Below are 26,683 nucleotides of genomic sequence, written 5' to 3'. Positions count from 1 at the left end.
TTAAACACACAAGAGAAAACAATGTAATACCATGCTCGATTTTCACTCCACATAAAGTCTCATGGGTCATCAAACTGCTTTTCCTGTAGTGGGTTGATGTTCATTCATCATTTGTTTCCATTAATATTCATCCTCTGAAGGCACGTGGGCTTGGGTTGATGATAGAAGGTGAAGAACCGCTCAAGGTTGGGGTCAAGGACAGGAGGTCTGCTAGAGAGAAGCTGGGAACACTGGGATGGACTGAGGTGTCTGGGTAACGGCGTCTACAGTACTTTGCTGGAAATACAGCAAATCTTGTTCAGACATCTGCAAAACACAGTGAACAGAATTTGGGAGATTGGACCATGCACTTTGTTTTGCTTTATTTTGTTTAACTACAACCTAAAAATCACTATTTCTATTTTAAAAAAAAAAAAGGTTTCCACAATATGGATGGATGTGTGAATGGTTGAATGAATGGATGGATGGTGGATGGATGGATGGATAAATGGAAGGATGGATGGATGGATGGATAGGTGGATAAATGGATGGAAGGATGGATGGAAGGATGAATGGATGGATGGATGGATGGATGGGTGGATGGATGGAACGAAGGATAGGGAAAAGAACACTTTACCAGAATCAAGAAGACAAATCAACATTCTTGTTGTGTGATTTTTGAGAAGTATCTCTGATCCTTACTTACCTTATCTGTAGAATAGGGATATTTTCATATCTACATGAAGACACAGGCTTAGACCACATAGAAGCCAAGTTCCCTTCCAGATCTATAATATTTTGATTCAAATATGCTCCTAGAGTGATAGCTAAAGAGAACCTTCCCCCCACCCTTCCTTCCTTCTTTCCTTCCTTCCTTTCTTTCTTTTATTCTAGGAAAGATAGCAATCTAAAATGCCATTAAGAGCCCAGAAGGTGTAGAAAATATAAAAAGCTATGGGATAGAGTAGAGTGGGACAAGTAGAGCCTATGAATAACTTTAAAGTGTTTGTCCTACCAAAGACATTCACATTGAATTTAAAACAAACAAACTGACAGACAAAACCAACTCAAGCTGACCAAAACAAGACATCTGCCTGGCAGGCCGCCAGCTTATTTCCCTGATGTGCAGCTGTTGTAAGAGGAAAAGTAAAGGATGTGTTCCTTCTCCTCCATCCCCGTACCACTCACGGCCGCAGTGAATAATGTTCTCACACCCACCTCTGCATTCATATTTCAGGTCCGAGAAGTAGACCATTTCTTGAGAGAAGACAAACAGACCCAGCCGCCCACCGGCGTAGGTTTGGTCATAGATAGGTCCTGAGTCCGCCATGACCTGTTTTCCTTCATGCACTAAGACTCTGAAAACAGGGAAAAAGGAGAAAGAGAGAGAATGTCAGCTCTTTGAAGCACATTCACCAGAGGGCAGGAGGTCAGTCTTCTCCTCACGAGGCTGGCCAAGAGTAACACAGCACCACCCCAGAGCCCTCCCTCTTCCCTGTGACTCACCGACAATCACCCACCCAAGCATCCAAGTTGTCTCCACCTTCAGGAGCCAGGAAGAGTTTAGTGGAGTCAGGAGGCCCCTCCCTCTGCCTGACCCTAACTCTAAGCCTCCCCCGTGTCAGCAAGCTCCTGGCCTTCACACTGCGCTAAAACCACGAGCTCACCAGCTTCCGCCCCACAAACTGTGAGCTGTGCGATAGCAAGGACCAGGCTCCACCCTACACGTACAGATGCGCTAAAGCTTCCCTGGTAGGAGTGGAGTGAATAAACAGGGACACTCCACAGAAAGAGCACACCCCTGGCACCAGCCTGCACCTCCCCTTCTAAGATGTGCTTGTTGTCACTGAGGACACGCACACACTCCTGGTGAAGAATCAGACCGGCTCATGCTTCAACAGTTTTGTTTTTGCTTTTTAAAAAAATGTGAAGAAGATGCTGGACAGAAAAGAGAAGGCACTTAAAGTGGAAGAATCCAGGGAACAGCATACAAGTTAGAATCCACTTTGGCTTATTTACCTGTTAATGTTCTAACTTGCCATCCAGTGGAAAGATGTTCTTGGAATGTGAAAATTACTTGGTAGAAATACAGCCGCTACTGAGCTACCCTCTCACCTACCTTATGTAACCTGTCTTAGGTCTGTGGGTCAGATGCCACCTGTAGGCAGTGTAGTCCTTCCAGCCAATATTTTTGGGGTCATGCCATAACGTGCGAACCTGAGGAAAAACATCACTTGTGAGTATAATTGGCACCCTGAGTCTTAACCACAGTTTTACGGCACAAGGAGGGGAGATAAAAACAGTACTCTGCTAAGTAATCCCTATGGCCCCTGCTGCCACATCTACCTCTGACATATTTCATATTATAAATCTCTAGCATGAGCAAAATCCACTGATAGGGAACAATGTAGTTCAGTGCAAAGAGCACAGGCACTTGGGCCGAGTCACAGATTCTCTACTTCCTCAACGTGGGACCTTGGGCAAAACACTTAAACTCCTGAAACCCTGCTCTCCCTTCTTCTATAAGGGAGAACGCCTATGTTTCATGTGCAAGAGGATTACCAATTGTGTTTATAAAACCACCAGGCATGGCATCGTTAATAAGCGAGGTACCCGATAAAAGATTATTCAAAGCACCGTGACTTGGGGTAAAATGAACAAAAACCGAGGTGGGGGTACTTTTGCAATGGGGCAGGTACTGCTCTCCTGAAAGCTCACAGCAGCTGCCGGCCTCGGTCAGAAGAGACCGTCCTCCTCACCTGTCCCTCTGTGTTCCCCGTGTGCCACAGGGCATTCCTCAGGTGCTCGCCTGTCCCCGTGGTGGAGTTCACCACTTTGAGGGACACCCCTGAGTAGCCGTATGCCCGGGTGGGCTGGTCTTCCCAGTACGTCTGAGTGACCTGCTTCCACATCACCACGTAGAAGCGGCTGCTGGACTGGTAGCCAAAGACGAAGCCAGCATAGTCGTCATCCCGGTCCGTGTTGACGTAGAATGTGCCGCTGAAGTCGACTGACCCAAACTCATCGAAACCTGGGGGCCAAAGGGAACATTTGGTCACAAAACCAGGTCAGAAACAGCCTTTTAGGAAATTACTGGATGAGCCCTGGGACCACTGGACGCAGGTGGAAAGAGGCTCTCCTCTTCCATCTAACTCAAGGTCTACTCCTGTGGAATTAACAACACTTGTGGAATTTAATCTTTTTAGATCCCACTTACAGAGTTATGGCAGAGCTTCACCACCCTAGGTAATAATTTACAGATCAAGTCCATAAAATGAAATGGCTTGCTGAATATTAAATCGCGGAGAATTTGGAGAGGCAAACAAGTGCTTCCCCAATTTCTCCCGTCAAAAATATTTAGGCAGATGGTTTTACAAACCAAGGGAGGCTGGGGGCTACCAGAAAGATCCACTGCTCCTGTCCACTCGGTTTTAAAGGGTAGCCCATGTGCTCCGTGGGCACCTTGCAGGCAGGAACCGCAAGGGGTGGTGTGTATTCTAAGGCTCACCAACAGCGATGCCAGGGTCGGAGTTGGCCGTCTGCACCAGCTCTTTGCCTTGATGGCGAATGACCCAGTTGGGATCGATCTGAGTGGTGCCCTTGGGGTCCAGGTGGACCATCTGGAAGTTCCGGAAGTCCGTCTCACTGATGGCGTGGTTCTCAGGACACACGTCATCAATATCAGGGATGTTGTCGTTGTCAAAGTCGTCTTTGCAGGCATCACCACGCCCATCGCCTGTCACCAAGGGCAAGCAGAGAAACACACAAAGTAAGGGTTTGCTGTCCGCCTCTCTGTGTCTGAGAAAACTTCGCACATGATTTTCTGAAAATTCAAGGTTAGGTGCTTGGCAGGACCTGGACCTGCTCTCCTGGACCAGTGCCTGTAATCTCTGACATTTCACCCCAACGCTGTGAGGAGTCTGGATGCTCTTTTCAAAACGTTGCTGTGGTAAGCCCTGCAGCAAAGCACGCCATAATCCAGTTCCTGGAGAGTCACTTCTCACTCCCTTCTGAACTTGAAACTGGGGGTACCAAACCTGAACGCTGCCAAGTGAAGTCAAGCTGAATTTCCAGCTTTTTTCTCTGATAGTTTTCAGAACCTCTACTATTACCTAAATCACCCCTGCCTGTAATCTGTTTGGCACTGAAAGCAGAACTCCATGAAAAATGATTTCCCTAGGGAGATGTGGACTTCTGTTTTTTGGAAGCATCTTGTCAAATTTTCTAATGAGGTGGGGATGTGGCCATGGGGCCGTGGACCAGCCTGGCACAGAGAGATGCCTGCTGAAAGCTTCACGGCCATGCAGTTCATGGTTATAGTGATGATCCAGATGACCACTTAGCACTGCAATTAGGCCATTGCAGTGCCTACTGCTTTAGGAGGAGAAAAAGATACCAAGTTCAACCGAATTTCCATCACATCCTTCAAACTATCCTTCAGTTCTGTTCAGTAACACACATCCACGTACTGGATGACAGGCACACACTCACGCAAAAAGGAGCTTCCAAAACCCCTAAGACACCCCTGAGCACGCCAGCCTTGCCTCCGTCCCAACCTCCCTCCTGGTAAAAGCCTGCTCGGTAGCCAGCAAGCGCCCCCATGCCCCACTGTGGGGACTGAAGCCATCTGTCCTCTTGTCAAGAATGAGCTCTGTGCTGCTCTTGGGATGGGGGTGGGGGTGGTCCTTGGAGCTGCCCTTCAGTCAGTGAGTCTCCACGTGCCTCTGGGTCGTGTGGGCTCAAACACCCCACACCCCATCTCATCCACGGTGGATGTGTATCCCCCAGGCAGCACCCGGGTCAGCCGGGATTGCACCCACAGGCTCCAGCAGATGCCAGAGGACCACCAAGCCACCACTGAGCCCAGCTGTGCACCTGCCAGCCACGCTACCTGAGACTCCTGCCCCCTCCGGATCCTGTGCTCATGGACCACTTACTCACGTCAGCAGTCGGGCTACATACTCCTTTCTCCCGGCATTTCGCGCTCCCGCAACCTCTCTGCCCCTGCGGGGCGGCTGTCACAGGACCTACCGTCTGAGTCCTCCTGGTCGGAGTTGGCCACCAGCCGGCAGTTGTCCCTGTCGTCTGGGACGCCGTCGTTGTCGTCGTCCGAGTCACAGGCGTCCCCCTTGCCGTCGTGGTCGTGGTCGGCCTGGTTGGCGTTGGAGATGTAGGGGCAGTTGTCCTGGTTGTTTTGGTGTCCGTCCTCGTCAATGTCCTCGTTGTTGTCACACTGGTCACCCACGAGGTCGTTGTCTACGTCGGTCTGGAGGACAGAGTTCGGGGACAGCAGCAGTGAGCATCCATCCAGTGAAGCAGATGCCAGGCCGAAAGTCACCGAGGGCGCGTGGCCTGTACCACCTCACCCCCAACGTGAGCTGTGACCGCAGAGAGGAAACGGCCTCTCTCCCTCCTAACCCACCTCCCTGCGGGGATTCACTTTCTTTAAGGAAGACTGGAAAGAATGAGTTGCAACAGAATCAAGTCCTTTCTGACAACATCGGCTGCAACGCGTTCTAGGAACTACATCCGTATGTTATGTTCTCACCGTGTCTTCCAGAGGCAAATCTGGAAAGGCAGCCAGTTCCTATGTTTGCGTCAGGGAAATACGGAGATAATTAGATGAAGACTCTCCTTTCAGACAGTGGGACAAAGGCACCCACTCATCTGGCCAGTGGCCACGGAGATACGAGTCACGCTCAGACCTGAGTTCAATGTTTTCAATTACAGTGATCGAAAAGCCTGTGCTGTCGCGTCCTGACGGGTGGATGGAAAGCTGCAAAGCCGCGCACGTTCTGTGACTGAGGAGCTCCTCCGCCCCCGCTGCTCTTAGCCACACCTGATCAATCGCCGGTCAATTACCTGGTCCGGGTTGTGCACCAGGGGGCAGTTGTCGCAGTGATCGCCCACGCCGTCCCCGTCGGTGTCCCTCTGGTCAGTGTTGTAGACGTAGGGACAGTTGTCTCGCTCATTGAAGACATCTGTAGGATTCAGGGGGAAGACAGAAGCATACGGAGTTTAGAAAAGGCACGTTGCTTCTCCTATTGCAGTAAGCAACGTACGGCCAAACTTTTGTTTAATAAAAACATGATCTAAGAAATCATAAGACGTAAAGATTATTAGATTTATGGCAGACTTCCCATTAAATTTAAAATTCCCTTAGTTTGAAGCAGAACCAACTCTTGGAGGTTTCTGGATGACAATGCACATGGAGGGCTGATGAGGGAGTCATCACAGCGTAAATATCGGAGTCCTCACGCGGACTGTTTGCCCCAACATCCATTCAGAAAATGGGCATCGCGCTCCTAGGACCTGATCAGCTTCCGGGGCCTCACTGCCTCATCTGTTCCCTACGTTAGCGGGAAAATAACAATGGCAGAGACTGACAGGGGGGTTAGCTATAGTGCCTTATACCCAGAAATCTGAAAAGAGATAATGAATTTCATCAACTTTGGGGTTATGAAAACTGAGTTAACAGTAATCAGGCTCGAAGGGCAAAGCAAAACCTCACAAATCAGTGAGTCAGCAGGAAAGCTTGAGCCAGGCTAGGCGGCTGTCTTATCCTGGCAGAGGGGGAGGTCCTGGCAGATGGGGGGAGGCAGGGGGCGAGGCAGTGAGAAAGGACCCCGAGATATGCAGGGGGTCAGACCTCACAGACGGAGGATCAGAGGAGATGCCCGGCTGCTGGAAAGCCGTAGAAAGCGGCACGGCCGGACGCTGTCTTGGCGCCCGTGGAAGCTGGTCAGTGTGATGCCAAGTTACACCAAGAAAATAGCCAGAAGACAAACGCAGGTGGGGGTGGGAGGGTAGAGTCAGAGGGAGTGGGTGTGAGTCTGTCCGAGCTGCTTCCTGAGTGTCAGACACCCAGGGCAAGGCTGTGCCGTGAGGTGTGGAGCTCGTGCCCGCGGCACTGGCATCTAGGGTTAAATAGCCGGGTGGTGTCGCATGTTTCTGAAGTCCGGGGATACCTGGAACCCCTCGGGGAGGCTTTGCAATGAATGATTCAATGAATGGCTAGAAATACAGCATGGAGGGAAATAGGAGGGAACAAAGCTGTCCTCAGGCCTTTCTCAGAAGCACGGTTGGGTCAGGACAGGGTACTGGGTTCCTGGGGCTGTGAACGGACGTGGACCTGGGAGAAGACACCAGGACTAGCCACAAGGACATGGGACAAGAGCTCAGGGCCAGGAAAGGAAGATGCCAAACGCGTAGTTTTCCAAAGGGGGAAACTAGGCCGGCGACCCGAGGCCAGCGTCCTGAGGCTGGCAACCCCTTCCAGGAACCCACAGGGACAAGGGGCCGAATGAGGCTGGGACCCTATGAGCAAAGCGCCATGGATCGTGTTGTCTCATGTCAGTGCACAGGTGAAGCTGGGCGTATGCAGTAACAGAATAAAGCACGGAGCCTGGGACCACCGCCGACCGTGAGCCCTGAAGCCCGTCAGGAGGACGCGCGGGACTGACCATCCCCATCGATGTCCACGGAGCAGGCGTCGCCCTCCCCGTTGCTGTCCGTGTCGATCTGCGCCAGGTTGTGCACGTAGGGGCAGTTGTCACAGCGGTCCCCAACCTCGTCTTTGTCGTAGTCAAACTGCCGTGGGTTGAAGACGAGTTGGCAGTTGTCCTGGAGAGAAAGTGAGGGGAGAATTTGAGAAGTAGGGTGGGGTATTTGTTGAATTGCTTATAAAATGGCTTAGCACTTACAGGCTATGTATTCAAAGTAGATCAAGATGATCAAGGTAGCGATAAAGTATCTTGGCAAAGGTAGCCATTGCTGACACTTTCTTGATATCAAATCATTTGATAATTATTTATGCATCTGTCCCTATGAAAAAGTTCGATATTTTCTATAGTAAAGGTGATCTAGCACATATTTCATGGTGAGGATAGAAACATAAACGTCAAGGGAATGAACGAATGAATGAGTTAATGGATCAGTGGAAGCCAGACGCAGTAAACCTGTGAATAAGAAGTTAGCCTCTGTCTCTGCTGCTGCTGAATTACGGACTAACATGTCAGAGCACTTAACGTTTGCAACACTTCTCTCGGGAAATGGTCACATCTAAATTCTGCCCTAAAGGCAGGGAGTGGCAATATCGCTCATCCCAGGCAGCCCCCGTCGCTGGCACCTGCCCCAGAAGCAGGGGGGATAAGTCCCTTTCATGCAACTAAAGGTAAACTAAACCACTGAAAGCACTTCTGGCAGAGCACCCCAGGCGGCTCCATGCTCGGGCTGCCTCGTGTGCTTGTGCAAAGGACAGACGTCCCTTGTCGGTGACTTTCCGTTACTAGCCCAGGAGCGCTAAACCCGGCAGTTCACAGGGACCCCTGGGTGCAGACCACTGTGCTCCCCCACTCCTCAACCGGAGGGCAGGTGCCCAGGTGGTGCGGACCCACCTTCTCATCGCTGACGCCGTCGTTGTCATCGTCATCGTCACAGGCGTCCCCGATGCCGTCCTTGTCAAAGTCTTCTTGCCCAGAGTTAGGCAGGAGGGGGCAGTTGTCCTGCAAGCAGAGGAAGCAGGCTAGTTACAAAAACATTCCCAAGAGCCCGCTTCTTTCAGATGAGATGATGAGGGCAGAGCTGGCGACATCACGCCAGGCGCCCGTCCTCGGGGGAGCGGGACGGAGACGCTGCGGCCCCGCGTCTCCCCTCAGGTGCTGCTGTAGGACCGACATCACCACCGCCAGTGAGCTGAGGCAAAAGAAGCCTGTGTCCTGAGCTCGGGACTCCTGTATGCAGCTGAATGACTGCAGGAACCAGGAGAGGATGAAAATACAGGACAGGGCGGAGCCTCCCGTCCCACTGCTTCCCACAAATTCCAAGCATCCATCCAAAAGCCAAGGTCATAAACCTTCAGCCCTCACTAGCCAACAGGTGGCCTAGAGTCTCTGTTCAGGAACCGAGGCCCAGCTCCCCAAACCATCTCCCCGATTCAGCTCTGCCCAAGAAGTGGAGAATTCCCATAACGGGGGAAAAAAGTCATTTTGTTTCAGTCCAATGATATAAGGACTCAAACCCAAGCTGTACAGACACTGCAGCCTGAGGAAGCTGGAAACACCAGGAGAGGGTCCACGTGAAGGTGTTTCGATGCCATTAACACAGGTGTCCCAGAAGCCCCAGGGGTTCAAGGGGGTCAGGGGTCTCATCAGAAGCACAGCCCAGGGCCATGTCTGGAGCCAAGCTTCAACTCCAGCCCGTGAAGGAGGAGAGCATATTCCTGTGGTGTGGACACAGGTCCTGACGGAGGGATTCAGCACCTTTGCAGGGATGAGTAAGGGAACCTCTCAGACGGGGTGAGGGGCCTTCCCATGAACTGTCTTACTTTTGCATCTGTTTGTTCCCATAAGTTATATTTAATGCAAATATAATGTGCAACGTTTGATGTGCTACCTTTTTAGTTATTAAATTCCTGTCTGAAGTTCCACAAAAATGAAAAAAAAAAAGGGTGTCCTTAGCCTCGTGGACACCTTCCATTGTTCCTGCTACGGTACCAGGGCATCCTGGGTCCCTAGTGGAAATCTCCATCAATAATCGCATCCAATAAGCACCCACTTCCTGCGGGGATTTCCAAGCTTGACACCTGACCTTGTTAGGTCAGGGAACGTGGTCAGGGAGATACAGTGAAGGCTGCAAACTTTGTCTCTGTTATTTCAAAGCAGATTCACTTTTTGTTTCAGTCAACATCTGCCATCTTTAATCAAGAGAGCGAAAGATAAAATTTAAAACTCTCTTTACTCAAGATTCACAAGAACAAACAAGTATTAACTAGATTAATATATTTACATTTGCAAGTAATGTCTTTTGTGAGTTTGTAGTATTTATATTTCTGAAGCTTCTAAGGTATAAAACGTCACTGAAACGTTTTGGTACACCTTGTTTAGTGGTCTGAATGGTGGTCCCCTAGATATATGCCATGTCTTAACCTCTAGAACCTGTAAATGTTACCTTATATAGCAAAAGAGTGGCTATCACCTTACATGGTAAAGTTAATATCACCTTATATGCAAAAGATGCGCTTGATATGAGGGTCTTGAAAGGACGAGTTTACCCTGGAGTATCCAGATGGGCCCTAAATACAACCACGCGTGTCCTTATAAGGGCGTCAGGGGGAGTTTGAGACAGATGCATAGAGGAGCAGGCAGAAGCAGAGGTTGGGGCGGTGTGTCCACAAGCCACGGACACCTGGAGGGCCCAGAAGCTGGGAGAGGCTGGAAGGACCCTCCTCTGGGGGCTCCAGGGGAGCCCAGCCCTGCCACACCTTGACCTCAGACTCCTGGCTCCGGACGTGAGAAGATGCAGTCCTGCTTTTAAAGCCACCAGGTTTGTGGTCATTGGCTGCAGTGGCCCCAGGAAAGGACTCCACCCCGTTACAGGCCCTAAGGAAGCCCCACTCACCCGGGGGCCCTAACCGCTTCCTGTGTGCAGCACGTGGGGGTCTTTGCAAAGAAAATTGTGTGCTAGGCTCTGTGTGACCACAGCCCGGCCCACCTGCAGACCTCAGGCCCCCATAGCCTTGGAGGAGGGTGGGGCCTGTTTACATAGCCCCACCCCCAATGATTTCAAGCCTCTTTGTATTCAGTTAACAAACATGTACTAGGCTTCCTCTCCCAGCTCCCAACAATCAGCTGCTTTTCCAGAGTGGTCCTGGAGTTTGCAGAAACCCACTAGGCAGGCGCCTTGGAGGGGCTAGTGGGTGGGCAGTGACACCCCAGCTCCCGTCAGCTTCGGGGGTGGGGACCACGCAGAGTGCAGGGCCCACACAGAGCCTCTGACTGTTCGGACCCGTAGAGGCACCTCCAGGGGCACAGCTACCCCGAGCTGGAACCGCTGGGGCCTGAGGGAGGGGGAGCCCCTGCCACACCCTCACCTTGATGCAGTGGTAGGTGGCGTTGGTGGCGCAGACCAGGTTCTTGTTGGGCCAGCCATCCAGGTCTGAGTCCTCCCCGCAGATGAGCCCGTCGCCCGCGTAGCCCGTCTGGCACGCGCACTTGTACATGGGGTCGCTGAAGTGGCCCAGGTAGATGCACTCCGCGTGCCTGTGACAGTTGTGGCTCTTGTCCTTGCAGGGGTCCTCAGGCTCGCACAGCTGCGGGAGGGCCGAGCGTGTCAGGACGCGTGCTGACCCTGACCCTGACCCTGACGGGAGGGCCGCGTGCAGGGCGCAGGGCTCCCGGCCACCCACGGGATGCTGAGGAGGGGGCAGCGTCCAGAGACCCGGGGCTCTGCTCCCCTGGAAGGCCCCGAGCAACAGCAAGGTCACGTCAGGCCTCCGGTGGCACCTGGGGTCACGGGGAGACCACGAGTCCCCACCCTGGCCCTCTGGGATGCTGTGCGTGAAAACTCAGCCCTGTGGTCCCCGCGGGTGGGGTCGCGCTGGCCGGCAGAGTGAGAGCGTCTCTCCCCCAGGCCGCCGTCCCCGCTCCTGTCCCGTCCACCCTCCAGTCCCAGCTCCCGCCTGACTGTCCTGCTGTCTCTAACAGGAGCTGGGAAGGCCGAGCAGCTCACCTGCTTCTCCGTCCTGGCCGCCTCCAGGCCGACGCCGAAGGGCTGGCTCCCCTTGTAGCGCGGGGGGCAGGGCAGGCAGTGGAAGCCGGGGTTGGTGTTGACGCAACGGTGCGCCTTGCTGGTCGTGAAGCACACGTCGGTGACCACAGCGCACTGCGGGGACCAGCGGGCCAGACGTGAGCCCGCGCTCCCCACCTCCGAGGGACGCCCCGCCGCCTGGGAAGGGGGCACCTACCTCGTCCAGGTCCTCGCAGTGGGTGCCGTTGCCCAGGAAGCCCAGCGGGCAAGAGCCGCAGGACCAGGACCCGTCGGGGTAGCTGCGGCACTCGGCTCCGGGGAAGCAGGGGTTGGACAAGCAGCCGTCTGCACGGAGGAAGCAGAGCAGAGTCAGCAGCCGCCACCAGGTGGCGCCGTAATGAACCCACACACGAGGCCCGGGTGATGCCCTTCACACACTCTGGGGTTCAGCTGTGGAGAAACGGAGTGAGTTAGGAAGATGCTGGGGACAGCCACCCAAAGTCACCACCTCCAAGAGTAAAGCGTCGGAGGTGCAGGGGGTGACGGGGCCCACGTGCTCTGTGACCGCACTACCTACGACGCTCCATTCTGCGCGGCATGCTTTCTGCTTTCATGTAAAAAGGCCAGAGGAACACGAAGCACAGCGTAAAGCTTCACGTGTGTAGAACGGATTTTTCTTCTCTGTATTTTCCAAGCATCTTTATACATTTAATCAGAATTAAAACCCAACGGTGTCTTCAAAGACGCCTGCGACTGGAGCGTCCAGGCCCCACGACAGACGCCCGTCGGCCGAAAGGCCGGAGGCTGCGGGCCCGTCCCGTGCACACCCACCTGCGGGGCAGCTCCTCCTGTTACACATCTGATGCTCCGTGACGTCGCCGACGCAGTCCTTCCCTCCGTGCTGCGGCTCCGGGCTGTTACAGATGCGCGTCCGCTCCCGGATCCCTCCGGCACAGGTGACCGTGCAGGCCGACCATGGGGACCAGGGGCTCCACCGACCGTCGACTGGGGGAGAGAGGACAGAGGGGTCACTCTGGGGGCGCGGCCTGTGCTGGGGGCTCAGGACAAAGAGCCTGGGATGAGGCCACGCCTCCACACGTGGAGGAAACCTGGTAGGAAAGTCCTCTCGGGGCCGTATGGTCAGGGAGGGGTGCAGATCATGACAGTTCACTTGTTTTGTTTTGTCTCTGGGAAGGGGAATCACACAGTCTTCTGTGCTCAGAACCTGGGACCACTGACCGGGGGCCGCTGGCTCTGGGTCCACCCCTGCCACGGGCAAGAGGTGCTCACGTCTGAAAAGCTGTGCGGAGCTGAGTTTCATTTGAAAAGGCTGTCACTCGTCATCAGTACAGATAACTCAGTAGGGAGAAGAATCACAGCACAGCCTTTTCTGGCTGAAGACCCTGCCCAAGTCCCAGAGCAGGCCTGGTGCGGGGAGCGCGTGTCCTCCCAAACCCAGGCCTCAGATGCCCCAGATGCCCCAGATGCAGGGGGGGCCGCCTCCTGAGACCCCCTCCTGTGCCTGCTGTCACTTCCCCCTCGGTCCCGGCCTATTTCCGCTCCATCGTGGATTAACTGGAGCTTGTTCAGGGGAGGTCAGGGCTGAGCGCCGCAATGGGCGTCCACCCCAAGGCCCCGCTTCCAGAAACCAGCCGACCGAGAGGATCCCGGTGCCTTGACCTCGCGGGGCCGCGCTGGGCCTGTGTCCTGCTAGAGGCCGGCCCCGAGCCCGGGCCCGCCCGTGTCCACTTACCCGGGCAGGGCGGGCCCTGGCAGGTCTTGGTCTCGCGGCCGCTGCCCTTGCAGCTCCGCCCGCCCATCTGTGGCACTGGCGAGTTGCAGAGCCGGATGCGGGTGACATTGCCGACCCCACAGGTCACGGAACAGGAGGACCACGGCGACCAGTGACTCCAGCCACCATCCTGCCGGACTAGCGCATGGAGGGAACAAGGACATCGGAGGCTCAGGGCGCTGAGTGAGAGGCGGGGCTGACCTGTCCCGGGAGTCTGCCCGTCAACCAGGCAGGAGTGGGGAGCCCAGCTGGGGGAGAGTAGGGTGTGTGGGCCAGGTGGAGCTCCTCCCAGCAAGGGCAGCAACAGGGGGTGTCTGGACCCCCAAGACCCCAGGGGCTGGGCCCTGTCCCCCACCCCGGGCCGGCCCGGCCTCTGACACTCACTGCGGTGGTCGCACTTGCCCAGGCTGCACGACCGCGTCTGGATGGATGGCCCCAGGCAGGTGTTACTGGTGACGTCGCAGGACCGCCCCCTCTGCTGGGTGCCAGGCCCGCAGGTGGCAGAGCACTCCGTCCACTCCGCCCACGGGGACCAGCCGTCCTCGCCGTCTGCTGGGGGGAGCACCACTGGCCATCAGACCTCCCCGGGGACTGCCCCACACAGCAGAGCCCAGCCCTGGGCTCCAAGCTGGATGCCCCAGGCGGGTGCTGGCAGTGGGCAGACAGCAGGGCCGCCCCACGTCTGTCCCAGGGTCGGAGCGCAGGGGCCGCCCTCCCAGGAAAGGGGAAGCAGGGTGATGCACAAGGAGCTTGGCCAGAAACCCAGTGTCTACTGTCAGGAAAGGGGTCTGTGGATGCTTCTAACGGCCTCACGAAGGAGAGCGCTGAACCCTGTCTGCACGAGGTTTCGCTGGAGTTGCTAAGATGTAAGTTATTTCCACCTGAACCTCCATGTGCTGATTTATATATGGTGATGAAACTTCAATTTTTGGTTGAAATTACAGGACACTGAATTTCATTCCAAATACTTTAAATTGGAGCAAGTGAAATAAAAAGGCAATTTCTTGCCAAGAAATTCTTCACAGGAAATTATCAATCTCTGAATAACAGAAAAGTTGTACCTTAATGCAAGAGATCGTTCTGGTAAATAGTAAATGCTATGATTCAACGTCTCAGAAGCAGCAAGAGAAGAATTTGAGGAGACCCTCCCTGGCTTTTACTCAGCAACATGAAACGGCTCCCTCTGGGCAAAATGGACCCTGAGGCTCCCGCAGTCACACCGTTACTCTCTGTAGCGTGTCCGATTTGGTCTGTTCAGCACCTAATATACGCCAGGCACTTTTGTACACACTGCTGTGTAGTTTCATCCTAAAGCTAACCCCGTGTCGTGGGGACGCTCATTCTGTATTTTACAGATGAAGAATCTGAAACCTGGAAAAGCCACGTTTTGCTCAGATTCATGGAGGGGCAGAGCCTGTGCTCATGCCCGTGGGCTCCCCGAACACGGAAGCTGCCCAGCCCCGCCCGGGTCACCAGACTCAAGGACCCCCAGACCAGGATGAGGGCCAGACAGTGAAAGACAAACAGGACACGCAGAGCAGCAACCGATTCAGTCAAGGCTGCCGGTGACACCACGAGGAAGGGGGCGGGGAGCCGGTGTGAAGGAGGCTCAGATGCTCCAGGGTCAGCTGGGGAGGGTGACGGCGGACTCGAAACAGAGGCGGGGGCTGTGGCTTTGGACCAGCACAGGAGGGAAGGCTGAGGAGGACCAGGGCCACTGCGACCCCGGAGTCACGAGCACCTGGGCGCTTCAGGAGGACCTCGGAGCCCTGGCCCCTGCGAGACTGTCCGACACAGACCCGCACAGTCCCACAGCTGGGGCCGCTGGGGCCGAGGCCGCCGCCTGCCCGCCGGGCACTCACCGTGGAAGCAGGAGGGACAGCACTCGCCGTCCACAAACGACGGGTCGGCGCACGTGGCGGGAGGGCAGCTGATCTGGTGGCAAACGGTTTTAAATTTCTACAAGGAAAAGAGGCATTTATGTCACTCATTTAGGAACATGAACACTGACCCAGGGCTGGACTGGAAGGGTCGGCAGGAAGGCTGGAGGTCTCTGCCCACAGACCCCGCCAGTTACAGGGACGCGAGAGCATCTCTCGCCGCGCGCACGCTCCTTTCTCCGTCCGCGGAGCCGTGGGCACAGGGCCTTCCGCGCGCTGCGGGCGGGGGGACACACAAGGTCGCAGCGGCGTCTGGTGTCCAGGCCCCCAGCAGTGGAGACCAGGTGGCAGGACATAAGGAATCTAAGCGTCAGGTCGTGTCGTGGGCAGTGACCCCATCCCCAGCGGCTTATGCCGAACCCGAGACGCTCGCAGGACCGAGTGGCCTCAAACACAAAGATGCGGGGGACCGGCGGCCAGCCATCGGGTGACACTGGCTGCACCCTCCCCGGCTCTCTGGGCGCAGAACCACGGGGCCACTCGGGCCTCATTGGAGGTGGCCCCCTTCCCCACGCCCCACGTGCGGCGCGGGGAGCAGAGAGCGGGAAGCCTCCAGCCCGGGGCTGCCACCAGGAGACCATGTGCCCGTCTCACCTTGCAGGTGCACTTGGTGCAGCTGTCCACCACCCAGGTTTCATTCTCCGCAAAGAACCTGCCATCCTGCAAGCAGGCGGACATGTTCCTGGTCTTGGGGGGTCCTCCAATGAGCTCCCAGAGAAACCGGTTGTCATTTGACTGGAAAGTGGAGGGAAGGAGGTCAGCACAGCCACAGCAGGCTCTGCAGCCATCGCACGCGGGCGGATGCGGGACGTGCAGTCGTGAAGGAGCCTCAGGCTGGACCAAGGGGGATGGGGTCCCTCCCCCCACCCGCAGCTGAAAACTAAGGTTCAATTCTTGAATTCACCCATTCTTCCAAGTGTGACAGACACAGCTCTGATAGCACAACGGCAAAGGCAAACAGACATAAGCCCTGCTGTCATGGGGGTTACAGACTGCAGGAAACAATGCAAAGTTTAAAAGAAAATCAACTAAGTGAAAGTTACACCATTTGTCCCCTGAGCACGTGTTTTGTCACCTCCCTCCTAGGCACCCTGCTCCCACTAACATCTCTGATCTGGGGATAATGGGCACTTTGAGAATCACCCAAAAGATATGCCCCCCCCTCTGGCGCAAAATGGACAGAAACACACCATCCGGACGTTTTTGTGTGATTCAGGGAGCTGGCGAATTTCCTTAATCCCTAACTCCAATGTAGGTAAACTTCTCCCGAAGCTCTTTTTAGCTGAAAGCGAGACGCGTCAGGGGCAAAGGCTCCCCCGCTCCTGTCTCGGCCTCCCTTCTGCAGCCCCTCCCCCACCGGGACCCCCCGGACGCCACCGGCACCAGCAGGGCTGAGGCTCTGTGTCCTGAAGCAGCCAGTTAGAGGTCACACGCCACATGCAGCTCGTGGGAAGGTCCTCCACGTTTACGAAGATCCCCACCCAGCAGGGTCCCCGCCTGCGGGTGTCCCTGGTCTCAGCGCCCCCAGCCCTGGAGGCTCCCTGAAGTGGCGAGCGCTGGGCGGGGAGGGTGCTCTCCCCCACCCCCCCCACTCCTGCCCCCACCCAGCACGTGGTAGAACATCCCAGAAGCCACACTCGTCGTGGGTACTGCCCAGCCAGCACCCTAGCTGGAGCAGAAGTGCCCCATCCAGGGCCCTTGGGTGGAGCAGAGCCTCAGGGGCCTGGGGACCCCTCCCCTCTGGTATTCTTTCCCTCGGAGCCACCCCGGGGCACAAGCTTCCTTCAGCTGAGCTCAGCCTGAGGTCTACATCGGCGGGAGGATGGGCCATCGGAGGCTGCTTACTGCCAGCAACCTGCTCTGAGCCCTAAGGCACGCTTGCTAAGACTTGAGGCACGTGTTCTGCCCCTTGACGAGCTGCGGAGAGGAAACCAATCTGCCTGTGATGACCTCGAGCCTTCAGGGACGGGCTCCGCTCTGAATGCCATTCTTTAGATGAATGCACCTCCCTCGTATGCAGGCTTTCTGTTTCCTGGGAGACGAACCCCCAGGGTTGAAGGACTGAGAGGAAAGCTCGTGGCCCGTGAGCACATTTTCCATAAGCATCCCTCTCCCACCCTCCAGCCACACACACGTCCGTGACCATCAGCCTGGTCGTCCAGGGAGCCGGGTGGTTACTCCTGGTAGCAGTGGCTAGTCGGGGGTAGTGGTGGAGAGAGTGCTGGTTAACGGTGGATAGTCGAGGTTACTCGTGGTTAGAGGAGGGTCCCCGGGGCACCCACCACTTTGCGCAGGTTCTCGTGGAGCTGGTTCACGATGACGTGCAGCCCCGACAGCTCCCGGATCAAGCTGCCCAGCTCCTCGCAGGAGTGCTCGCACACCTCCGGGCCCTTGGCCTCGCTCCGGCCCACGTGCTCCATGGAGACTGGGGGGCTCAGGTGCAGCGTCTCCGTGTTCTCGCTGATGGCGTTGGCTTCGGCTGTGGGGAAGACACGGAACGGTGAGCCCGCTGGCCTCTGGCCACAGCCTGGCCGGGCCCGCGGGGCGCTATCCAGAGCACTTGAGCTACATGGGCGCCCAAGAACCCGAGAGCTGGCGGAGGTGTTTCCCGTTACGGCCCTGCTTGTACCAGAGTGCGCTGCTTACCTCGCAGCACCGTGGGGACTGAGCCCCAGACACCACCCATGAGCAGAGCGAGCGGTCAGCTCAGGGATGGAGAGATGCACAAAGCCAGAGACCTACAGCTGCATCGTGCATCGTGCTCCAATTCTTTAGAGGCAACGATTTCCTGTTTTTCTTGTTTTTATATAAATACTTATATAATTTATTATCTAAGATAAGTTCCTTCTTTTTGTCCCCCACCCTAAACCTGTTTCCAGCCCCATATTCTCCATGAATTCCAACAACTCCTTTCACTCCTCATTTATCCCCTTTTTCCATCCCAAACGCCTTTTCATTTGGCTACTGCATGAAGGCAAATTCAGTTCTTTTCTTGCTAAATGAGTCATTTCATCATTTCCCTGCTGGCCTCACGAGACCCCCAGAAAGGCAGAATCCCAACCATGGGCTCAGAGTTCACTACCCCAGAAATAGTACAAGCGCCTGGAAGTCCCTGAACATGGGACACACACACGGCTATGCCACTAGTTACAAAAGTGATCTGGGCAAGTGCCGAGACGGGTGTCGCCCTCGGGGGAGCCTGGCCAGCTGGGATGTGGCCGGCAAGCCAGCCCCAGCGTCCTCTTTGCAGCGATGCTCAACTGTCTCGTCCGATACATTCCGTTACTGAGTTACGACCTGTCAACATCATAATTCTGTCAGACGGTCTACGATCGAGTTTTGTTATTTGTTTGTAAATCCTTGTTGCAACTCACACTGATACCTCAGACTCACCAGACCTAAAACCATATATAACCATACAGACATAAGCATATTAATCGCTACATGTATGTAGAAGAATAAAAACACGGCAATAATAAAAGTGCCTGGAAGTCCCACAACCGTCTCATGGAAGATGGGCAGAGCCCTTCCTCAGGATAGGACACCCCCCATTCGTGGCATGCAGGGCAGGGACCGGGGTGAGGGCCATGTCCACTCTCCCCCCCATCGAGGGTCAAGTGCCCCCTTTCCTTTTCTCTGTCACAGAGACGTGCCCACCCCACCGGGTGACCGCTTCCAAGGAGGCTAAGCTCTTATCTAGAGACAAGCAAGTCTCCCTCTATCAGGGCCCCCAGGACCATCTTCTCTTTCTCTGTGTCCTGTGGGATGTCAGTTAGTACTGTCTTAGCCTTTTTAGAACTTTTGCTTTTTTATGACCTCAGCTCCCCACAAAAAATGTCTATGACCTAATCCGAAGGGGCTGATATTGGCATTTCAGCCGGAGCTGGTGGTTTGGGATGGGATGTGGTCCAGAGCTTCGGAGGCTGTGGTGCTCAGGGAGTTTGGAGCTGAGGGTGTGTGGCAGGAGGCCTTATAAGGTCCTCTCACTGCACAGGCCACCAAAAGTCACAGTTTCATTTCTTTCCTTCCCTGAACTCAACTGGCCGACTGTGGAAAGACGCACAGACTGAAAGGTGGACGGCCTCGGATGGAAAGACTCGGATGCTGCCTGCAATGCCAGCGCTCGGGGCTTCAGGCTCGGAATCGTCAAGCCAGCACTCCGGACGCCCGGGGGCAAGGGCTGGGTCACAAAGCTGCAGCTGTGCATTACAGACAGCAAGTCCTACGTATCCTTACGCGTGGATCCATACGAGGACGATTTATACTTGCTTACAGTTGACATGAAGAAGCCTTTTCATGGAAGTAAATCGGAAAATGGGATCACGTGGCAGATAAGAGCCTCTTGTGTGGGACTCGGCCTGGGGGCGGGAGGTGCGCTGCTCTGATGCTCACAGGCCACTCCCCCGACAATTAGCGGGCCCTCCTGGCACCTCGCTTCTTTATTTGTAAAGTGAGGAAAGTGGATGAGCCCAGCTCAAGGGGTTTTGAAGATGAAATGACACAATGCATTCAAAAAGCCCCGGCATAGTGACCTTCAAATATCAAATGCTCAAGACAATGTTGACAAATTATGGTTGAATGTAAATTCAAAATGCAATTAACAGACAGCGTGGGATTATCTGTCAATGATGCAAGTGGCGTCCATTTTCATAATAAGGCTGTATCAACAGTTGTGAATAGTATAAAAAACTTCCATAAACCAAATTGGACAAACATCTCTGGTTTATCTTACGAAGTTGATCTTCCCACATCAGTAGACTGGAATAGTTGCACGTATTTAAAATCATGTTAAAATGCCAGGGATTTATTTTTTGGCATGTAAAATGGATTATATTGGATAATTAAAATTATTCATAATTAATCCTTCAAGCGATGTATTGTTTCAGAGGCCAACACATCCCAGCTGACCAGCGAACTCATTCAAGGCCATGGTGGCACATGTTTACTTATGTCCCACCGGCCCCTCCCCACACACCAAAGGAGGAACCCCTCAGAGGTGGGACATGGGGCACCACACGCAGCTCACACGCCTACCTCCCTGGCTTTGCTGACAGCCTTTCTTGCTCAGAAGATCTTCCACAGAGTTTTCGAACACTAAGTAGACGTTCTGCAGCAAACCCTGGAATATGTACAAGGAAAGAAACGGAGCCGGATAAACAGCATACGTTCGAGGCCACATTAAACGATATTTCAAAAATACGGGATGTAACCTTATAGCAGTGAGAACGTTTTCTTCTGTGCTTCTCCCCTCAGCAGGTCTGAAATCTCATTAATGGGTTATCTGTATGTTACTTGGAAGCTTCGTTTGAGGCAAGAGGCAGACAGTGGGGCTGACCCGAGGAGAAGGAAGAGTGTCTTAGAGAAGGGGCGGTGGCCCCCAGAGGGATGGCAAGGGTTGTCTTCTGAACACGCTCAGGGGACAGCGGGGGCCACACTCTCTCCGCAGGGGACTCTGCGGGTGCCTGGTGTTCCCGCACGCGGCCGTGGGTCTCGGGAACGTGTACTGTTCCAACCACAGAACAGACGGTACAGCTATGAGACCAGGCCGTCCTCCCGGTGCCAGCGAGGGGCTCGTCCCAGTGGGGCCAGTCGGCCACGTGGGCCTGGGGGGCTTCCTGACAATGGCCAGAGACCACGACCAGCATCTCTAGGCCTTTACTGAAATAACTGAGTCTAATCATACATTTATTTCCAAAGAATACACACACACCTGGAGGAGAATAGTTACTGACCCTCCACTGCAGGTTCTAAACACCTGCATTCAGAGAGATCCTCTTGTAAAAACTATTATAACTGAGGTGAACATGGAACTATTCCCTCATAGATCAATAGCCCCTTCCTTAGAAAACATAGTTTTTCTCTCCCGTCTTCCTGCCATGTCAGTACTGAACTGGAATCTGGGGCTCTGGGGTTCTAGACACGTTTGCACGGGGCTGCTTCCCCAATCATCAAACGAGTCTTCACTCAGGAAATCGCTGACCATTTGTGCATCTAAGAAAGGGCACCTATGACGGCGTGCTCTGCTCATTCCTGGTTCAGAAGGCCGTGTGTGCCACGTGTGCACGTAAGAGCGTCTATGAGTGTGTGTGCAAGCATGTGCATACGTGTAGCGTGCGTGCACGTGTACATGACTGCATGGGCCAGTGGGTGTGCATTGTGCACGTGGAGCCTGTGTGGTAGGCGCACGTGTGTCTGCTTCTCCGAGGCCGCACCCGACCCCTGCACGAGGCAGCGCGCTAAGCGGGGCCCTCGGCTGCGGCCCGCACAACCTACCCGGAAGTGACTCTCTCGGGCGGGGCCCTTGGCCACGTACATCCTGCTCTTCTCCGTCTTCAGCTGCTCGTAAAAGGGCTCGTCCAGCGTGAAGCTGTCCGTCAGGTCGCAGCCCACGTAGAGGCTGTAGGTCTCTCCGGTCACCTGCACAGTGATGTTCTTCCACTGGGAATCAGCCAGGCCCACGTCCTCCAGGGAGATGACGTGCTGGGTGCCGTCCACCCAGTACGTGAGGTCCAGGGTGTCGGCGGGGCCGTTGGACACGATCTCGAACTGCCTGTGTGTGGCGCCTGGGCCCTCCAGCGCCAGCAGGGTGCCCCTGGACTTGCGGTCCTGCTTCAGGCTGGCCGTCAGGAAAAAGCCCTCGTTCCGCCGCATGGCCTCGGCGATCCGACCCAGGTGCTCCGCGCTCACCGGAGGGATGTAGTCAAAGCGCACGAAGCGGTAGGCGGGCACGCTGGGGTCCGGGCCCCGGAACTGCTTGGCCCCGATGGTCTTGCGGTTGATGCTGCTGATTCTGAAGAGGTCAAAGGCGGTGTCCTCGTCCTGGTCGCCGGCTGCCCGGGGAGCAGAGCAAGGGGGTCACGGGGAGCAGTAGGCACAGGCACCCTCATCTCGGGGCCCCAAGTCCCCCCCTTCCTCGCCTGGGTGCTCGGGCTTTATTCCTCGAAAACCACCGCTACCTCCCCCCTCAGACATCTGCTTCCACAGGACCGGCTCCGCCCTTGACCAGTCAGGGGCGCTCTGCTCAGACCAGCTGACCCTTTGCCCAGCAAGCCTTCCTCCGGGACGGATGCAGCGTTTGGGTCATGCTCGGTCCCACCTGCTCCCGGACCAGGACCCTGGCCACCTGCTCTTTCCTGCTCTTCCACCCAGAGCTGAAGCTCGAAGGCGACCTTCTTTCTAGCCTCTGATTGCCCAGAAAGGCATCCCGCAGGGAAGTGCACCTCCAGTCTTGCCACTGGCGCGTCATTAGAAAGCAGTTACATTTCATGTCGCTTTCTTAGATCAGCTGACTTGAGCTTGTCACATGGGCATCCCTTATTTTGTAGAAAGACGTGCTCCCACTCAGGGCTCACCCTGAGGGGGAGCATCTGAGAGATGATGAGCCGTAAGGCCACAAATGAATGGTTTTAAGTCACCGTCTAAACTACTGGAAAGAGTTGTTGTCAGACCTCCCCAAATCCTGACACTTTAAGTCATTCACAATAATTTTCTGAACAGAAAGTTTAAACAGAGAAAAACTTTTCATCTAATACTTGGCAAATTAAAGCATTATAGTACACAGTGTTGCTGATAGAAGTGTCATTTTACTGCCTGCAATAGAGCTATTTGCCCATATATCAAAAATCCTTAAAATAATTAAAACCTTTGACTCAGCAATGTTACTTTGGGAAGCTATCCTAAATATATAATCACAAACTCTAGGATATATGTATTCACAGCAGTATTCCATGAGGCATCATTTATACTAGTGTAGATGGGGTGTGTAAAGTAAACGGGAATTGACCTAAAAATACTGGGGGTTACCTTCTAATGGAATATTATACAGTCATTAAAAAGCATGTTGTAAGAAAAGAAACACACGGAAAAATATTTTTGACACATTTTTAAGAGCAGGAAAAAAAGCGGGAAGGAAATAAGTTATAAAACACCAAAAAGTTTAGTATGCTGTAAATATCACATACGAAAAAAGGCAAAAAGTGCCCCAGCCAAAGACTGCATCTCCAGGTCAGACGGTATCTTTCTCTACCACCTGGATTTTCCAAAAATAAATGATTTCCTGGTGTATGGACTCAAAAGTAATTGGGGATTTATCTTAAACTAAGTTAAGAAGGTTCCATCCAGGCCTCCACTTTGTCCAGCCCTCCTCCCACAGGTGAGGCTTTTGCTCTGGGAGCCCAGGTCACTGGGCGGGGCGGGAGGGTCCACACTCACCCCGAGCACCGTACCAGGGCCATAAGGCTAGCAGCAGCAGCGGCCACAGCATCCTGCCTCTGCCGAGCTGAACCCCTGCAAATAAATCAGACCCGTTACTTCTGAATACATAACCTCAACGTCTAGTGTAGATTGGAATTTTTACTCACATGACCCTTTAAAAAGAATTGGTATGGGAAAATCAGAACTGCCCACATGGATGTGTGGGCAGTTCAAGCTAGATAGGAAACGTGCTTTTCCAATGGATTCTTCTAACTGTAGCTGGTATTCACTGGTCTAGCACTTGCTGACAAGCACCATGCTAATGGCGTCCTAAGTATTCGTATTATTTAACCCTCATAATGACCTAGGAGGCAGCAGCTATTATTATCATCTCCATTTTACTGACGGGTAAGTGGAGTCCAGAGAAGTTAAGTGCTTGCCCAGAGCAATGACGCTACTGAAAGGTGTAGCCAGGATGCAAACCCAGGAAGTTTGAATTCAGAAAAATGTCAGCTTGGGGAAAATAACCTATGAAGACATTTTGTGTAAATAGCCAAGAAAAAAGTCGCACGTGACTTAATTAAGTAGAATAAATATTAACTGCATATGAGTTAGAAGTAAACTTAGTTTGGTGGATCATAATTACAAAAATAGCCTTCTACTTAGGAATCATTTTTACTTTGCTCTTCTATTTTCCTGAGGCCTGTTTTTCCATTCTTGAGGATTCTCAGTTGGCAGGCTCAGCAGACACTGGCCTAGAAGTCAGAGACTGGCCAGGAGCCCATCCACCGTTAAGCCCTGCTCAGCCTCCTGGTCTCCCCGCCGAGCAGCGCACGGTCCCAACGCCCCTCCAGCGATACACTGCGTCCCGCTGAGGCGAAGCCAAGCTGAGACCCTCACCCCTCCCTGTTTAGGGCTTCAAATATCCTGAGCTTCTCAGTGATGAAGAAATCCAAGGAGTCCCCTCTACAGAAGGATTTGGAAACCTAGAACTACCCATTCCCCCCAAGATGGGGACCATCCCCTGGGGAAGCGGGGTCCATGCAGGACCCTCAGGTTTCCCCCTGGGATCCAGACACTTGCTTTCAGTCTGTCCACAGCAAGTCCAGAATCTCGCTGAGTTCCACCTGCACGTCGAGGAGCCAGCTGTGTGCCCAGGCAAGCCCCCGCCGGGCCAGGCTCAGAGCTGCCTTGTCAGGCACCCTCTGTGCAACCTGGGGAAACTTACTTACCCTCTCTGGTCTCAAGTCTCCTCTTCTGTAGAATGAAGAATGGGCATTTAAATTTTCTACTCATGGGGTTATTGTGAGAAATAAATCAAGCAAGTTAGTGTCTGTAAAGGCTTATGTAGCCCAGCAAGCACAGGGCGCATGGCTGTTCATTGGAATGCGCTGTCCCATGACCACCCAGTGCAGTAGGAGTGAGGGTGTTGATAGGACTCCAGAGGGCTGAGTTACACGAGTGAAGCCTCCTAAGGGACTTAGACTAGCACTTGGCACTCAGTGAACACTACCCAAGTGTCTCAGAGTAAACGGTGGGCAGGCACGTCTGCAAAGCTCAGGTCTCTTCCCCATTCAGCCACACGTGCACCTCTGTCCCCTGCAGACAGCAGTGACCACTGCCTCTGGCAAAGACAAGCTCCATCCAAAATGTAAATTTCCAAATTCTGGAGGCTCAGCTTCCTATCAAGGGAGTACACTGAACTCTGTTGCTAACAAAATCAAATCCTCTGATTCTAAAGCAGAAGTATCAGCCCTCTGCCATCTGTCCCATCTTATCTCAGGGGATCGCGACAGCAGAAAAGAACGCAGCAGGGTCGGAGTCACGGGTATGGCTGGTACAGCCTTATCAAGTCCTGTGTTCTTAGAAGGCAACACGTATGATATCCTACGACACACGCCATAGGGACGGGGACACACGCTCCCATATCCTACGCCTCACTTCACACATTTAGTGCTTGTTTAAGGTCATATTTTTTTCCAAAGGAAAGGTTTCCAAAGCCTTCTGCAACAGAATACCATTAGAACTTGTAAAGATCTTTTAAAATTCTTTTTATATCAACAATCAAAGCAAACATAACTTCACTGAGAAACACCTCCTTCCCTCGGTCGAGAGTGCCGTGATTTCCCCAAAGGAGCCCAACTCGGATTTACAGAAGTAACGCTATTTCCCCTCTACCTTTTCATCTGCAAATTATTCCCCAGACTTTCAAGAACAGCTGGAGTCCACGGGCAGTCGGAACACTCTGCACAGGCTCACTAAATACTATTCATTAAGACCGTTCAAAAGCACTTGTCAGCCGTGAAAAATGTTTAGAATTTGTCTCTATAACCTCTCCGCTTGTTTTTCACGTGCTCAGGAACAATTTTTTCTAGTTTCTTTCTCATGGCCGCACCTTGATAATAAACTTTATGTGGAAATGTCTGATTCAATAGCTGAAAACAGAAGCATCTGCCCAAGTTTCCAGGCAGGTACATTCACGAAAGTAACAAGAGTCCTCAGGTGGTGAGAAAGCCCAGGAAGGTCACGGCATTATCCCTGCAAATAAAGTGCTGAAAGTGAGTCTGCTCGCCTCAGTTCTCCAACTGGGCGGCACAAATACAAGGTGAAGACGCGTCTGCTGTTGAGGTGCTAATAGGCATGCCCCCTCCTTACTTTAAACCTCTTCTGCACTTTCTCCTTCTCCCCTCTTAGAATCAGAAAGAGCCTTTTCTGAAAATTAAACTACAGTGAAATGCTTTGGTAAATTTAGAAAAAGCTCTTACCTGGTATGTGGAAAACCTGCAGGGATGACTCCTCTCAGAGTTGGGAATGGGGTCCAGGAGGTATGAGGGTCAGGGAGGAGACCCAGCCCCACTCAGCAGAGGAGCTGGGCTCAGAGCTCGGTACCCGCCGGGCAGCAGGCGCTCCTTATATGCGCTGGGTCCTGTGTGGGGCTGTCAGTCAGACACACGCGGAAGCAAGCTGAACTCACTCCTTCGGAGAAATGACATAATTCCTCCTCTGATCTCGCATTTGCTGGAGTACCGGGCACCGGTCTGGTCCAGCCTCCCCCCAACCCCGGAGCCCCACCCCTGCTCCGACCCGCAGCTGGGAGACCACAGAGGAGAAGCCAGATGAGTGACGGGAAGACTGACTTTCCCTGTCTTCTCTCAGGAAATAAAATGCTATAAATAAAACCAGCAAGATTGGCTGGAACTCCCCTTTTTGCTTAGGAGAAAGAATGCAAGCTGTAGGCTTCAGATCTGGTTCA

General features: G+C 53.8%; 1 protein-coding gene across 1 annotated transcript in view; it reads right to left on the bottom strand.

Moving 5' to 3' along the window:
- THBS2 (thrombospondin 2) overlaps positions 1 to 23,500 on the bottom strand; it is a 52,439-nt gene extending 28,939 nt beyond the window's left edge. The window contains exons 1-20 of the mRNA XM_065889195.1: positions 23,449 to 23,500; positions 21,511 to 22,067; positions 20,272 to 20,356; positions 17,520 to 17,716; positions 15,832 to 15,972; positions 15,160 to 15,256; positions 13,682 to 13,846; positions 13,259 to 13,435; positions 12,337 to 12,510; positions 11,723 to 11,850; positions 11,488 to 11,640; positions 10,850 to 11,068; positions 8,376 to 8,483; positions 7,443 to 7,602; positions 5,842 to 5,960; positions 5,011 to 5,245; positions 3,488 to 3,715; positions 2,739 to 3,010; positions 2,099 to 2,196; positions 1,161 to 1,337 (exon numbers count right to left, since the gene is read on the bottom strand). Of these exons, the coding sequence (XP_065745267.1) occupies positions 1,161 to 1,337; positions 2,099 to 2,196; positions 2,739 to 3,010; positions 3,488 to 3,715; positions 5,011 to 5,245; positions 5,842 to 5,960; positions 7,443 to 7,602; positions 8,376 to 8,483; positions 10,850 to 11,068; positions 11,488 to 11,640; positions 11,723 to 11,850; positions 12,337 to 12,510; positions 13,259 to 13,435; positions 13,682 to 13,846; positions 15,160 to 15,256; positions 15,832 to 15,972; positions 17,520 to 17,716; positions 20,272 to 20,356; positions 21,511 to 22,067; positions 23,449 to 23,500 (3,542 nt within the window). The remainder of the gene's footprint in view (positions 1 to 1,160; positions 1,338 to 2,098; positions 2,197 to 2,738; positions 3,011 to 3,487; positions 3,716 to 5,010; positions 5,246 to 5,841; positions 5,961 to 7,442; positions 7,603 to 8,375; positions 8,484 to 10,849; positions 11,069 to 11,487; positions 11,641 to 11,722; positions 11,851 to 12,336; positions 12,511 to 13,258; positions 13,436 to 13,681; positions 13,847 to 15,159; positions 15,257 to 15,831; positions 15,973 to 17,519; positions 17,717 to 20,271; positions 20,357 to 21,510; positions 22,068 to 23,448) is intronic.
- Between the last annotated feature and the right edge of the window lie 3,183 nt (positions 23,501 to 26,683).

Source organism: Phocoena phocoena, chromosome 12, assembly GCF_963924675.1.
Source record: "Phocoena phocoena chromosome 12, mPhoPho1.1, whole genome shotgun sequence".
NCBI lineage: Eukaryota > Metazoa > Chordata > Mammalia > Artiodactyla > Phocoenidae > Phocoena > Phocoena phocoena.
This window is presented reverse-complemented; position numbering and strand designations above follow the sequence as displayed.